We start from the raw sequence: 13,557 nt of genomic DNA, 5'->3' as shown, positions 1-13,557 counted from the left end.
AGCTGACATTCAAACAGCTACAACAGTCATGTTGAGTTGCTAATTTATTACATTGTAAAGAGGCAGCTTAAAAACTCAAGAGCTAACAGACCTTTCATTTCACAGCAGTAACTCTCCTCAAAATTTAACAAGGCTTTCAATAAGGTGCATATGCCTTTTTTCAAACTGAGGTTTCAGCCATGAACAGATGTGTTGCAGACTTTGGAATGTCCAAATCCTCGTTACTTTGTATGGACAGGCTTGAAATAGGATCAGTACTCAGCTTGGTTTCCATAGAACAGTCTAAAGCCTAGCCTTCTGCATCTGTAATGCTGCAGGTCATGCTTGGATGTGTTCTGAACTGAGTAGCACAATAATCTTACCAATTTCATTGCAGCATCAGTGAACTGGCAGTTTGTAGAAAGAGATGCCTTTCTCTCTATATCTTACTTTCTTAAGGATCATCATAGATTACAGCCACTGTCTTCTTACCTGCTGTTCCATGACCAATTAAAGGATGTTCCGAAACAGACCACTAAAGAGGCAAACCTTGCTCAGCCATCATTGCATAGTAGAAGTAAGATAAACAGAAAGGACCCTTCTTGGGCACACCAGATGGGAAAACAGTTGTACAAGCCCTTTTCCTCAACAAGAAACATGATTTCCAGTGCATACTTACAGCAAACACCAGGGTGTATGAATTCTTTTTTCTTTCCACAGTAGCCTTTTTACCACATGAAATGATGCCATGCTCACAGTGCCTCTTTTACACATCCCATGGAGTGTAACTGGCAAGACATGTCATGGAGTGGGAAATGCTTCGTGCCAAAAATCTGTAAGTCATCTCAGTTGGACTCCAGATCATGTTCAGCACCCCTACCTCTTTGTCAGCTGGAATCCAGATCATGTTCAGCACCCCTACCTCTTTGTCAGTTGGACTCCAGATCATGTTCAGCACCCCTACCTCTTTGTCAGTTGGACTCCAGATCATGTTCAGCACCCCTGCCTTTTTGTCAGTTGGACTCCAGATTATGTTCAGCACCTCAACCTCTTTGTCAGCATCTCCTTTGCAGCAGATGTCTCATAAAACCTATTCATTATTCTGCTGCAAGATGATCTGCTTTCAAAATTGGTGGTAGAGGTTGTTGAAACTTGATTTCCAGACTGTTTCTGGAACTAAACACCAATGGTATGGTCATAGATCTAATCAGTTTCAACCTTTTATTTGGGCACCATGGTTCAGAATGAAGACATTAAGATTGGTTCTCATTGCTCTTCAAGGGGGCCCCAAGTGGCCGAGTAGTCTAAAGCACTGTCCGTTACAGATCACTGCCATCTCACCTCTGTCTGTGAGGGTTCGAGTCTCGGATTCAGCCAATGTGGGTATGTGAGAAAGTTTGCCATTAGCTTCTCGTGGGTCAGTGGTTCTTTCTGGGGTTTTCCCAGGTTCTTCCTCCACCATTAATACTGGCTGCCATGTATAGCCTATCGTGTGCTGAAAAATGGTGTTAAACAATACAACAACAACAACATTGCTCTTCAGGAGGGATTTCATAATTATTTTAAATCTTAAAGATGCATGCCTCCATGTTCAAATCCACAAGTCTACCAAGAAATTCATGTCATTTACATTGAATGAAGTAGTATACCAATTCACAGCACTCACTACTGGTCTGAACATCAAGCTCTCTGTCTCTATGAGAATTATGGAGAGAATTTTGCCACACTTCAGAGCCATCTCGACATCTCTGAATTTCAACTACTGGACAAAAAAAGCACTGGGTGAGTTGTATGTCAGCTATATTATTCTAGATTCAGGACAGGAAATTCCTCATTTACATTTTTTCTGCATTGGATTCCTTGTAAACTAGGACAGAATTGATGTTGTCCCATTTTTTTAACCACTTGGTTAAAGGGTCTGTCTTCCTCAAGTACACACCTTGAAAACCATCTTGAGAGTGTCTGCTATTCTCTTAGAAAATGTGACCCCACCCCCACCCCCCGGCTTACTGCAAGTATTACCTTGCAAAATCAGCTTCTGGGAAGTGTGATCTGAACAGATGTCAAAACAGCAGGTTAGTGTGTCCACCTCCTGCCCTCATTTTGGGAAGTAAGGTACGGCCTCTTCAGAAGTGTTCATTACACATCAGACCATAGGGAATGTATTTCAGTTAAGACGAGTGTTAATAACACACCAGTTTCAAAGAGTCAAGGACCATAGGGAATGCATTTCAATTATGGTAGGAGTGTTAATTACACATCAGTTTCCAGGAGTCAAGGACCATAGGGAATGTATTTCAATCATGGTAGGAGTGTTAATTACACATCAATTTCCAGGAGTCAAGGACCATAGGGAATGTATTTCAATCATGGTAGGAGTGTTAATTACACATCAGTTTCCAGGAGTCAAGGACCATAGGGAATGTATTTCAATCATGGTAGGAGTGTTAATTACACATCAGTTTCCAGGAGTCAAGGACCATAGGGAATGTATTTCAATCATGGTAGGAGGTACCACCTGAAAAGGAGTTCTCGTTTTATCTTACAACTCCACTGTGGTAAATTACATTCAAAAACAAGGGGGAATCAAATCCACAGACTTCAGCCATCGCATCTTGTTTGGGATTTACTCATGTGGTATCATCATCAAGAAATCCTAATCCTTCATTATTTAGATTACCGATAACTACAGCCATCTAATGTTGTCTAGGTTCTTTGCATGAAATAGAATGGTCTAGAATCACACACCTTCCCATGAACCCTGCTGATCCCAAAAGTCTTGTAAAAAGCAAGGGAATCTGAGCTTTATCTGTTCCTGATTGCTCACATCAAGTGGGAAAATTCCATGGATCTTTTAAACTTAGCAGAAGAAATTGCCAGGAAAATTTTGATCTTCTTACATGCTCCAGCAATTATGAATGAGGTGTTCAATCCAAACCTGGAATTGTTGAACCCGCATACTTGTCTCACATCAGGCAAGTCCTCAGAGGAACAAATTTGGATTAAGTAGTGGACATAATGGCTTGGGCAACAAGGACCACAACTTTAAAAGCATGCAAAGGAAGTGGACAGTTTTCACCCAGTATGACAAACAGCTACAGTAATTTTCTTCCTTGACTCTTTGATAAGAAGTAAGGTAACCCCCATCACTTTAAAAGGTTAATGTTCCATAATCTCAGTTTTATCAACATAGATGGAAGACATGGGTGAAAACAAAGACATTTCCAACATTCTGGTGCACTTTCACTTTTATCATTTGAAGTCTTTGGCCCTGTGTTCAGAATGGAATCTACCATGGGAATTTACATACTTGAATAAAGCCCCTTTTCAGCTTATGTCTAGAACCTCCTTGACTCACCTCTCATGGAAGACCTGCTTCCTAGTAGTTCTAGCTGCAGCAAGCAGAATCTGGGAGGTACATGACTTGTGTTTCAATTTCACTTATGACAGCTCCTGCTTTAAATGCTAAGAACAGGATTCCTGTAATGGTAAATCAGTCTGTTGTTGTGAAGCCTCTTTCCTCCATGGACACTATATCTAAAGAGTATCTGTATGATCTCATATGAGCTTTGAAGTGATACTGGATGTAGACTGAACCAGTGTGAAGAGGGAGATCTCATTTATTTCAGCCACTGAGGGAATGAAAGGATGATACCTTTGCTCAAGCTCTCTCATCATGGGTATGACAGATTACTTGCTTGATGTAGACTGAACCAGTGTGAAGAGGGAGATCTCATTTATTTCAGCCACTGAGGGAATGAAAGGATGATACCTTTGCTCAAGCTCTCTCATCATGGGTATGACAGATTACTTGCTCTGCATATTAAAAACTGACTCAAGACTCCCAAATGAGTTTCTTGTGAATATAAGCTCACAACATTAGGGCAGTAACCACCAGAACAGCATTTTAGCATCACTGTTCCCAATCCATGGGATGGAGGGCAGATGATTTTATGTTTCATTTACCTCAGACACATTTCATCCCATGGTCTCAATTTGACCTGATTGAACCTGTTTCAGTAGTGCAACAGGCCTCATAAGCTTTGACTTGGTGTGACCTATATCAGCAGTACAGCAAACTACCTATCTGGGTTGTTCAGCAGTTTCAGAATGATGTGGCCAATCAACTTCATTGTGTTTATGGGGGATTATCCCTGCAAGCCACCAAGGCATGTCTGTATGCTTCTTTGTGCTGACATTAACCTGTATATCTCTTGATATTTGAAATTGCTTCATGAACATTCAGAAAGTGGTGGACTTTCTCAGAAGTAAGGAGATATAAGCCCCTCCAGCTCTTGATTATTCTTCTAGTGTATTATTATCAGGTAATATGTTTAAGAACAAACCGATTTTTTGAGTAAAATATGTTTCTTCAATCATATTAACCCAAATTATAATATGGACACACCCTTCCAGACTACAATCAGCTAAATTAAAAACTGACAAAGCATGCATATCCGCTCCAGTAGTAACTAACGTATGAACAGGATTTGGTGGCAATTTCTCTTCCAAGGGGAGATCACTCTTGTATGACAACCAACTAGGTAAGCTCATTACTTTTATCACTTTTATTGAGAGAGCTGGCTTTGTGAGACAGTGCATGTAATCTTAAGGTATTATGATCAGGTTAGAAATATTTCACTCCAAAGGCGGTATCTTCAAGGTCTTGTCAATAATAAGCAAGATTCACTGATATTAATGAGGTGACATTGTTTCTGATGGCTGAGTTTGTTACCATTATGAAGGCCATATTTCAGATCCAGCCGTCATCAAACTTGAAATACATGCATATATGTTCAAGATCTCAGAAGCATTAGAATATGAGCAAGATACGTGCATATTATGAACTTGTGTCTAATTGGCTGAACATGCTGCCACTCTGGAGGCCATATTTCGGATCCAGTTTGGATCAAATTTGGGATAGAGGCTCAGATGTGTTCAGAAATGGACATGATGAATGTACATTTAGGAGCAGATACCAGCTGCATCTGACTGGCTCAACATGTTACCACTGTGGAAGCCATATTCCAGGTCCAATTTTGATCAAGCTTAGAGGCTTATATTAGCAAGATCTCGTACAAGTTTGATAAGGAGCTAGATTAAATACATACTTCTGAGATGATGAGCTGGTTGAAATCTGTAGATAATAATGAGATGATGGTGTGTTTGATGGCTGGAGGATGGTGTGTTTGTTTGGCTGAGTTTGTCATCACACTAGTGACTGTATTAATGATCGATTTGATCAGACTTGGTATATACTCATACATCATCTAGCATTTTCTTTAGTATGATTTATAATAAATCAAGTCTGTGCATTAAAATGATATCTTTATCTTGGGGAAAGAGTTTTTATTAAGCATTAGTAAAATAGGTGTGTATGTGTTTGTGTATAATTTAGATTTTTAACGTAGCTTTAACAATTTTTCAGTCATATCACTCCGATGTCTGCAGTGTGGCAGTTTATAGTGATGTAGCATGATGTCCCACCCTATCACATTATCCTGACACCAAATCTAACACTAACCTCTTAACCTAGCAAGGCAGCTGTTAGTATCATTTTTATAAGTCTTGGGTAGAATCAACATCATGATAATTTTAGGAGATTTATATAGTGTCATGTTCTTACAATGCTAATAAGCTTGCTTAGTGAAATGGTCAACTGTTATGTAAGCCCGCTTTTTCCAGAGTAATGTCCCATTTATTGTGTTAAATGGATATATGTATATGCTGTATATATACCAAATTCCACTAGTTCCGCAGCTTTTGCTTTCCCTGAAACCTAGCAGACATTATTGAAAAAAGTATTATCGTTCTTTCATCATGGTATGACTCTACTATTAGAGATATGGTTTCTGGATTCGCCAAAAAAAATGACTTCTGAAACAAAAGATATTCTCAAGCCTGTTATTTTAGATGTGGGTCTTTAAATAATTTGTAATTATCATTGGCTGTGTCTTTGAAAAATACCATTCGTTTCATGCCAGAAATGCTTGATCTCAGTTTTGTAGCTTGACAACTGGCAGAGATTACTTGATAATATAAATAGTAAAACTCAATGGTATTGTAATACCTCTCGCTCTGAGGCATTCCAGGCGGTCGAGTAGTCTAATGTGCTCGTTTTTTCAGACCACCCACACATATTTCCCCTGTCTGCATGAGTTTAATCTGGACTCAACCAACCATCAGTATGTGAGAAAGCTTGCCGTAGCTTCCTTTGGGTTAGTGGTTCCTTCTGGAATCCTGCCAGGTTCTTCCTCCACCAAATAAACTGTCCAGCATGTATTGAAAAATGCCATTAAACCATATGAAACACAAACACCTCTTACTCTGACGCTTCTCGTCCAAAGTTATGCCTCCTTTTGGTTTTAAATGCATATAATAATGTGTGTGTGTGTGTGTGCATGCGTGTGTGTGTGTTGCCACAGCTTTTAATGAATTGTCTTGAAACTTAGCAGACAGCACTGACATCAGTTCATGAGGTCGGCTGTATATATTCTGCCATCATGTTAAGTTATACCCATATGGTATTAAATGTGATACAGTAATTTGTACAGCAAGCTCCACCACCTTGATGAATTGCCCATGCATGTTACACACATTACTGACATGAGGTTAAAATGTCTTTATGATTTTGTTCTAGCTCTCTGGTGAAGTTTGTTAAACCCACTTTACTGTCAATTAAGCTTACTGTTCAGTTTGTTCAGATTAAGCTCAATATTTATTTATTTTCTAGCAAACAAAAAGGCATGCTTGAAAAAAGTGGGTATAATGTTTTGAGTTCACACAGCTTGCACTCTTTTGATATTTATTGCTGTCATTATGAAGTTTTAATTTCTAGGTCATCTAGTTCACTCTCAACATGGATTAGTACACAAGAAGCTTTAATTTCTAGGTCATCTAGTTCACTCTCAACATGGATTAGTACACAAGAAGCTTGTCTGGTTCATTCAGTTGTTTCCTTTTACTTGCATTGAAAAAATCCTGTCAAGAAAGAGGATAAAGGAACCAGACTAAATGTGTTGTCTCAGAAGCATTCCAATGTGAACATCAGTGAATTATAACGTCTGCACATGTGCTAGTTTGTAACGTCATAGAACTTGTGTTCTCTCACTGAAATTAAAGACTTCTAATTTTTTTAGCACAAAATTGTTAGATTCTGCATGGAAGATGCATAAGAGCAAAAGCCATAGTAGATACAAGAATGTTTAAGTGTCATAAAGTTATACAGTAAACATGAGTTGAAAAATTCTTGAAACTTGAGATCCAGCAAATTTCTCCATAAAAAAGTCACTGTGATTATTACCTAATGAATACAGTATAAATAGGTCTTTGGAATGTAGTTTTAAAAACCAGTAAAGATCTACCTCAGCCAAACAATTCTATCAAAGTATTTCATTGCTTTGTCAATTTAGTGCAATATGCCATATGCAGACCATTGAGGTACAAGGTTAAAATCACAGTTGATCAGATGCAGATATCAATACAATACAAATATAGCTCATTTTTTAAGACTCAGCTTAAGAAACTGTAAAACAGGATCATCATTAGCCTCCATAGCATTTTGGAATGACCCTAAAAATAGATGCTGAGGTCAGTCTATCAAGGCCAAATTATACATATATAGGTCTCCTAAAAATAGACGCCGAGGTCAGTCCATCAAGGCCAAATTATACACAAATAGGTCAGCAGCTTATAGTGTTAACATGATTAAGCAGTTGAGGAAAAATAAATATCCAAAAGAGAAACGCACATGAATATATCTTCTCCACTGGAAAGACAAATGCTCCATGATTGAATATGATTCAGAATTGTTTTTTAAATGCTCTGTAACTATTGTTAAATGTTTTCTCAGTATTTAGATAAAATTGATTCTTAAATGAGGGCCACTTAAAACTTCATAACTGACCCAAAAAGACTACATTATCATTGTCTTTCTACCTTTTGCCTCCAGTGTTAGATATTTGGACAGTTGGTGGGAAGAGCAAATCACAAAACATTTGAAGGGCAGTAACCTCTTTGGTTATGCAACACTTGAAATTTTGCAGCCTTAGCAAATTTCAGATGTGAATATTGGGTGAGCATGACTCATGAATGCCTAGTTTGAACTCTTAAGATGTTTAATATTTGATATGTTTAATGGAATATGTTGTGTTTCTTAAATTTCTTATATGAAAATTTAATGATTAACATGTGTCTGCAATTGAATGGGGGGGTAAAGAATATATATATATATATTTAAACTGGTTTCATTTTCTGGTCTTATTTAAGTATATACACACTTGCATTAAAGAACATATGATGTTTAGAATATTGATAAACAAAAAACAATTTCATGCTAGTTTGTTTTGTTCAAAATTTAGGTGGCCCCAGACACTTTGAGGCTGGATGTAGCCAACATTTATTCCTCAAGGTCTGGAATCAGAAGAAAAAAATGTTCAGTCTTGATGTACAATTATTTTTCCAGCTAACATCTTACCAGCAATTTACAGCATTGTTGATGTGCTGCCTTCCTGGCAAGGGGATGTAACTCTGATCAAAATTTTTCATCAAGTCCCACAACTTTTAGTGAACTACACTAAAACTTGGCAGACTATTCCCACCACAACGTCCACATCTATGTTTGCCACAGATAGTAAATATAACATCCAAGACTGTTATTCCCACCCTCCACTACCAAATCTTGTCCACATCTTCCAGTGGTAGTGGATACCACCAACATCAAAGATTGTTATTGCAACCCCCACACCTCAATCTCCAATGGATACTTCCAACATGCAAGACAGTGGGTACTCACAACATCCAAAACTGTTAACTCCATTTTCTCTGCCACTAGTAGTAAATACAACATCCAGTACTGTAAAGCCACCCCCACCCCTGCAATCTCCTCAACATCTACCTACATCCAAGTCTGCTGATACTCATAACATCCTAAACTTTTGTCCCCTCTGTTTTGTAAAACATTCTTTTAGCGGCAGTAAATACAGCATCCATGACTGTACACCCCTGTCCATCTCCTTTACATATGCCACTGGCAGCAGATATTCCCAACATCCAACACTGTTATTCACCCACCCACCCACACCACACCTGCTCTACATCTACCACTGGTAATGGATACTCAGAATATCCATGACAGTTATTACCATGTTTCACATGTTTTTCAAAATGTCAAATTTCCAGATCCAATATTACCATTTATGCTCATTATTGTTATATTATCAGTCAGATGAAAGGACCAACAACAAATATTGTCAATTTATTCTATATGTACTATCAGTGTTCATGCAGTTTTGATGAGAAAGATAATGAAGTTCTTTAACATTGTAATTAGACCTGTTTTATTATGTAAGCTTATTTTGTGTCTAACCATTAGGGTTGTTGACGTCTTAGAAAAGCAAATTTATTGCAGCAAGTGTCAGTATGTGATGGACCACATGTTTCCCAGAACAAGACTGCCAAAGCAACCCATGGAATTTTGAATAAACAACAACTGACAGACACCTGGTGATAGAAGAGTGGAATTTGGAAAGTTTGAATTTTTTTTATTGATTGGTTGGAGTAAGTTGTGACATTTATTCCATCAGGCAGCATGTTATATTTATGACAGTGTTTGACGTTGATCTCAACATATCAGAATTACGTAATACCTGATTATTTATTTACCTGAGTGACATGATCATTCTTCTTGTAGAAAAATTATATTAATGACTTGAATCACTGGAAGTGTCAATGCATCTTTAGAGCTTTGGGGAGAAATGTTTTGTTTTGATTGAAAGGCCCCTGTCAGTTTTTAATGTAATACTATGTCTATGCACAGACATACATGAAATGCCCAGAACTATTGACCTAATGTCATCGTTGAACATCACATCCATTTCAGACATGTGTGAAATGCCCAGAAAGTTTAACCTAATATCTTGTTTAACTTTATATCAGTTCCAGCAAAAACATCATTGATGGTTAACTGTTGAAATTATGTTTTATTCTCAGGACAGCCCTTGAGACAGACCTGAGGATAGAGCGGGAATGGAGGGCAAGCTTGCAAAGGAATTTAGAGCAAGAGAAGGAGAAAGTCACACAAATTCAGGTTGAGCAACAGCAGTATAAATCAATGGGAAAGGTGAATTTTTTTAACAACCTTTCAGTGAAACTGTCGATTGCATGACATAGTTTACTACGATTTTCAAGGGGGCCCCAAGTGGTCTAAAGCACTCTCCATTACAGATCACTGCCATCTCACCTCTGTCTACGCTAGTTCGAGTCTCAGATTCAGCCAATGTGGGTATGTGAGAAAGCCTGCCATTAGCTTATCGTGGGTCGGTGGTTCTTTCCTGGGGTTTCCCCTGGTTCTTCCTCCACTATTAATACTGGCCACCATGTATAGCCTATCATGTGCTGAAAAAGGACGTTAAACCCCACAACTACAACAACAACAATTTTCAAATAGTGTAGTCCTTTTTTGGACACAAGAACAGCGTACAATCTTGTTATGATCTCACATAAAGTAAGTGCAGGGCATCTAATGTATAATTTTTAAAATCTACACTCTTTTCAAAGAGATATTGAATGGCTGTAATTGGGTGTACAGTTCATGGAATAATAATTTGAATATTGAGTCAATCCAATCATAGAACTGTCACCAGTTTTCTCAACTTTCAGGAATTAGAATCACTTTCGGCAATACTCCTGTAATACAATAACACATAAACATAGGTGATATCTGACTTGCATTTGAGGTCACAAACCAAGTGATGCATCAAAAGTCAAACACAGTAAATCTGCCTTTGACATTCTCAAATCCTTCATGGGAAGATCGCTATTCCCATTCAGTCACATTTCACATATTTTAAATAGAAAATTTTTATGTTCCGTGATGCTATGTCTTGGAGATAGAGATGGTGTTGAAATTGCATCTAAATTCATTATTTTTATAGTAAATTTTACTGCCACATACTTCAATGTTTAACTTGTAAGAAGCCTTGTATATTTGATGTTTATTGGAAGATAGTTATGTGCCCTACCCTGAATGTGTGAAATAATGTATTCAAGGCTAGAAAGACAACTTTATTAACAATTTACTACAGTTGTGACTGCTGAAGGTTATTATGTTTTCTGGATGTAAAATATGGAAGGTTATTGTGTTTTATGGATGTAAAATACCTTGATTCAGTGTATAAACAAAATGTCCTTTCATCTTCTGTGTTTTATTATTAAATCATCAAGTTAGCCTCAGGTGGGTCACAGTTACTTAGTTTTTACCTGACAGTGATAGCTTTAAGTTTTTGCATTCAACTCCATCTAGAGCTCTGATATTGCTTGTTCAGTTAATATGAAGACTGATTAATGAATTTATTTTAGGTCTAATATTTGTACCCATAAAATAAAGGTTAAAGTGACCTTCTGTTCTTTCCATATTAACTTTGTTAGGTCTTTTTACTCACCTGGCCATAGGTCCAAGTAAGATTATGCTATGGTCTTGCAATAGTCTGCCATGTGTCATTTGTTATCTTTTGTCCATTGCTATTTGAAATATCTTCTCACAAGTTTTAGCCATACTTGGCAGGGGAGGCCATTCACATTTATTTAAATTGTGTTGATCTGCCATCAGTTATGGCTGCTGTTTCTAAAAATATAAAAACGTTTCAACTTTTTCTTCCAATTGACAGTTGAACAGAGTTGTAACAAATCATGGCAGAAGGCACTCTGGTATGAAGGCCTAAAATTTCTACACATGATGTTATATAATAATCAGATATGGCCACCATTACTAACAGTAGTGCCTCTGCATCTGCCTCAGTTGCAGGAAGTGCAGGTCTGAACCCTGGCTGAGTCATACCAAAAACTTAATAAAAATGGTACTAACAGCTGCCCCACTAGGCACTCAGCATTAAGGGGGCGCTCACCAATTAATATGTACTTTAGAGAGAGTGACGTATGTAAGGTGAAGTAGTCTGCATTTAAAACAGGCACAATGGAGAGAATGTTGGCATACCTATATGCTACAGTAATGTAATGTGGACAATATTTCTTTGGATATTGTACTTTTGGAAATTTTACATGATTTAAGCACACTGCTAACTAAAATGACTGCTCCCTTGTGTTAAAAAATCAGCCTGAATTAGTCTAAAGTACACTATACATAGCAGCTATTGAAATAGGGAAAATGAATTTTGCCAGACTAGACAATACCAGCTTCTGAAAGTGCAATGAATGAATTACCAAATATGTAAAATGTAAAAAAAGTTATCGGCTCTTTTTTTAACAATTTACCTCTGAAGTTCAGGAAGTGAAAATGACCAAGTAGAGCTAGCACTTTTTTGAAAGGTTCACATTTGAAGTAAGGCCAAGCTGTATACTCTATAACCCATAGTACACCCATCAATCATACATCAAAATAAAGGGAATTAAAGGTTCTTTTAATTATACCTAAGATATACAAGGTCTTTTTTAAATAGCCAGTATAACCAGTGAGGAAAACCAGGGAAATTCTTTTTCTTTAAAATCTTAACCCTATGGAAAATGCAAAACTGTATAGCGCCACCTAAGAGGTTAGTGTTAGGGCTGGTTGGCCTGGTATCAGGATAATGTGACTGGGTGGGACATGATGCTACATGTCTGCAGCATGATGCCAGTGCTAGACATCACTATAAACTGCCACACTGCAGCCATCATAGTGATATGACTGATTTTTTTTAAAAGCTATGTTAAAAATCCAAAACACGCACACACACACGAAATAGAGAAACCTTGTAATCACTCCTTCTCAAGAAACCACTGAACTCAGTTTAACCCAGTTTGATAGAAAGCAAACTGGCTTGAAATCCATTTACCATTGTACTAAGGGTGAAACTTTAAAAAATAGAGAAAACTTTAAATGGTCAATTCATAAGATAGGCAATCAATATTTGAAGAAATTTCTTCAAAAAGCATCATAGCTACCCAGATTTTTTGTCCAGCATCTCTTGCATTTTGGCTGTTAGGCAAATGTCTGCCTGATGGGTGATTTCAGAACTACTTGGGCCTCTTGGTGTATCATACAATGAAATAACATTACAATCTGCAGAATTCCTGTTGACTTACAATTGTGTTCTCTATCACTGACAGTGCTGCAGCATTGCCTCTGGTTTTTATATATAAATAAACATGCTTATATTTTGGAAATGTTTACAAATTATGGCTGAACAAGGTACCAGTCAAGATATCAAAAGCATTTAAATAAAACATTGAAGATGTATTTTAAATTAGTTATTTTAGTGTAAGTAATGATTTGTATTGATTTGATAAGCATTTCCTGTTTTTTCAGGAGTATGAGGATCTTAAAAAGTACCATAAATCTCTGCAAGCACAGTGTGAAGAACAAGAGAAGGCTCTCGCTGAACTGGGTTCCCATCTTAGTGAGTAAGTATCAACTCACTCAAGGCTGAACTGGGCTCCCATCTTAGTATCAACTCATTCAGAAATGGGCTGGACACCCATCTTAGTGAGTAAGTATCAACTAACTCAGAGCTGGACTTGGCCTACCATCTCAGTAATTATAAACTCACTCAGAGCTGGACTGGGTTCCTATCCTAGTATCAA

At 37.5% G+C, this 13,557-nt stretch overlaps 1 protein-coding gene across 1 annotated transcript in view; it reads left to right on the top strand.

Moving 5' to 3' along the window:
* The window catches only part of LOC149802948 (RUN and FYVE domain-containing protein 2-like), a 132,657-nt gene that overhangs the window by 108,410 nt on the left and 10,690 nt on the right, over positions 1 to 13,557 (top strand). The window contains exons 13-14 of the mRNA XM_089952462.1: positions 9,970 to 10,099; positions 13,283 to 13,377. Coding sequence (XP_089808588.1) covers positions 9,970 to 10,099; positions 13,283 to 13,377 — 225 coding nt within the window. The remainder of the gene's footprint in view (positions 1 to 9,969; positions 10,100 to 13,282; positions 13,378 to 13,557) is intronic.

Source organism: Sinohyriopsis cumingii, chromosome 3, assembly GCF_028554795.1.
Source record: "Sinohyriopsis cumingii isolate HCF-2022 chromosome 3, ASM2855479v2, whole genome shotgun sequence".
Taxonomy (NCBI): domain Eukaryota; kingdom Metazoa; phylum Mollusca; class Bivalvia; order Unionida; family Unionidae; genus Sinohyriopsis; species Sinohyriopsis cumingii.
This window is presented reverse-complemented; position numbering and strand designations above follow the sequence as displayed.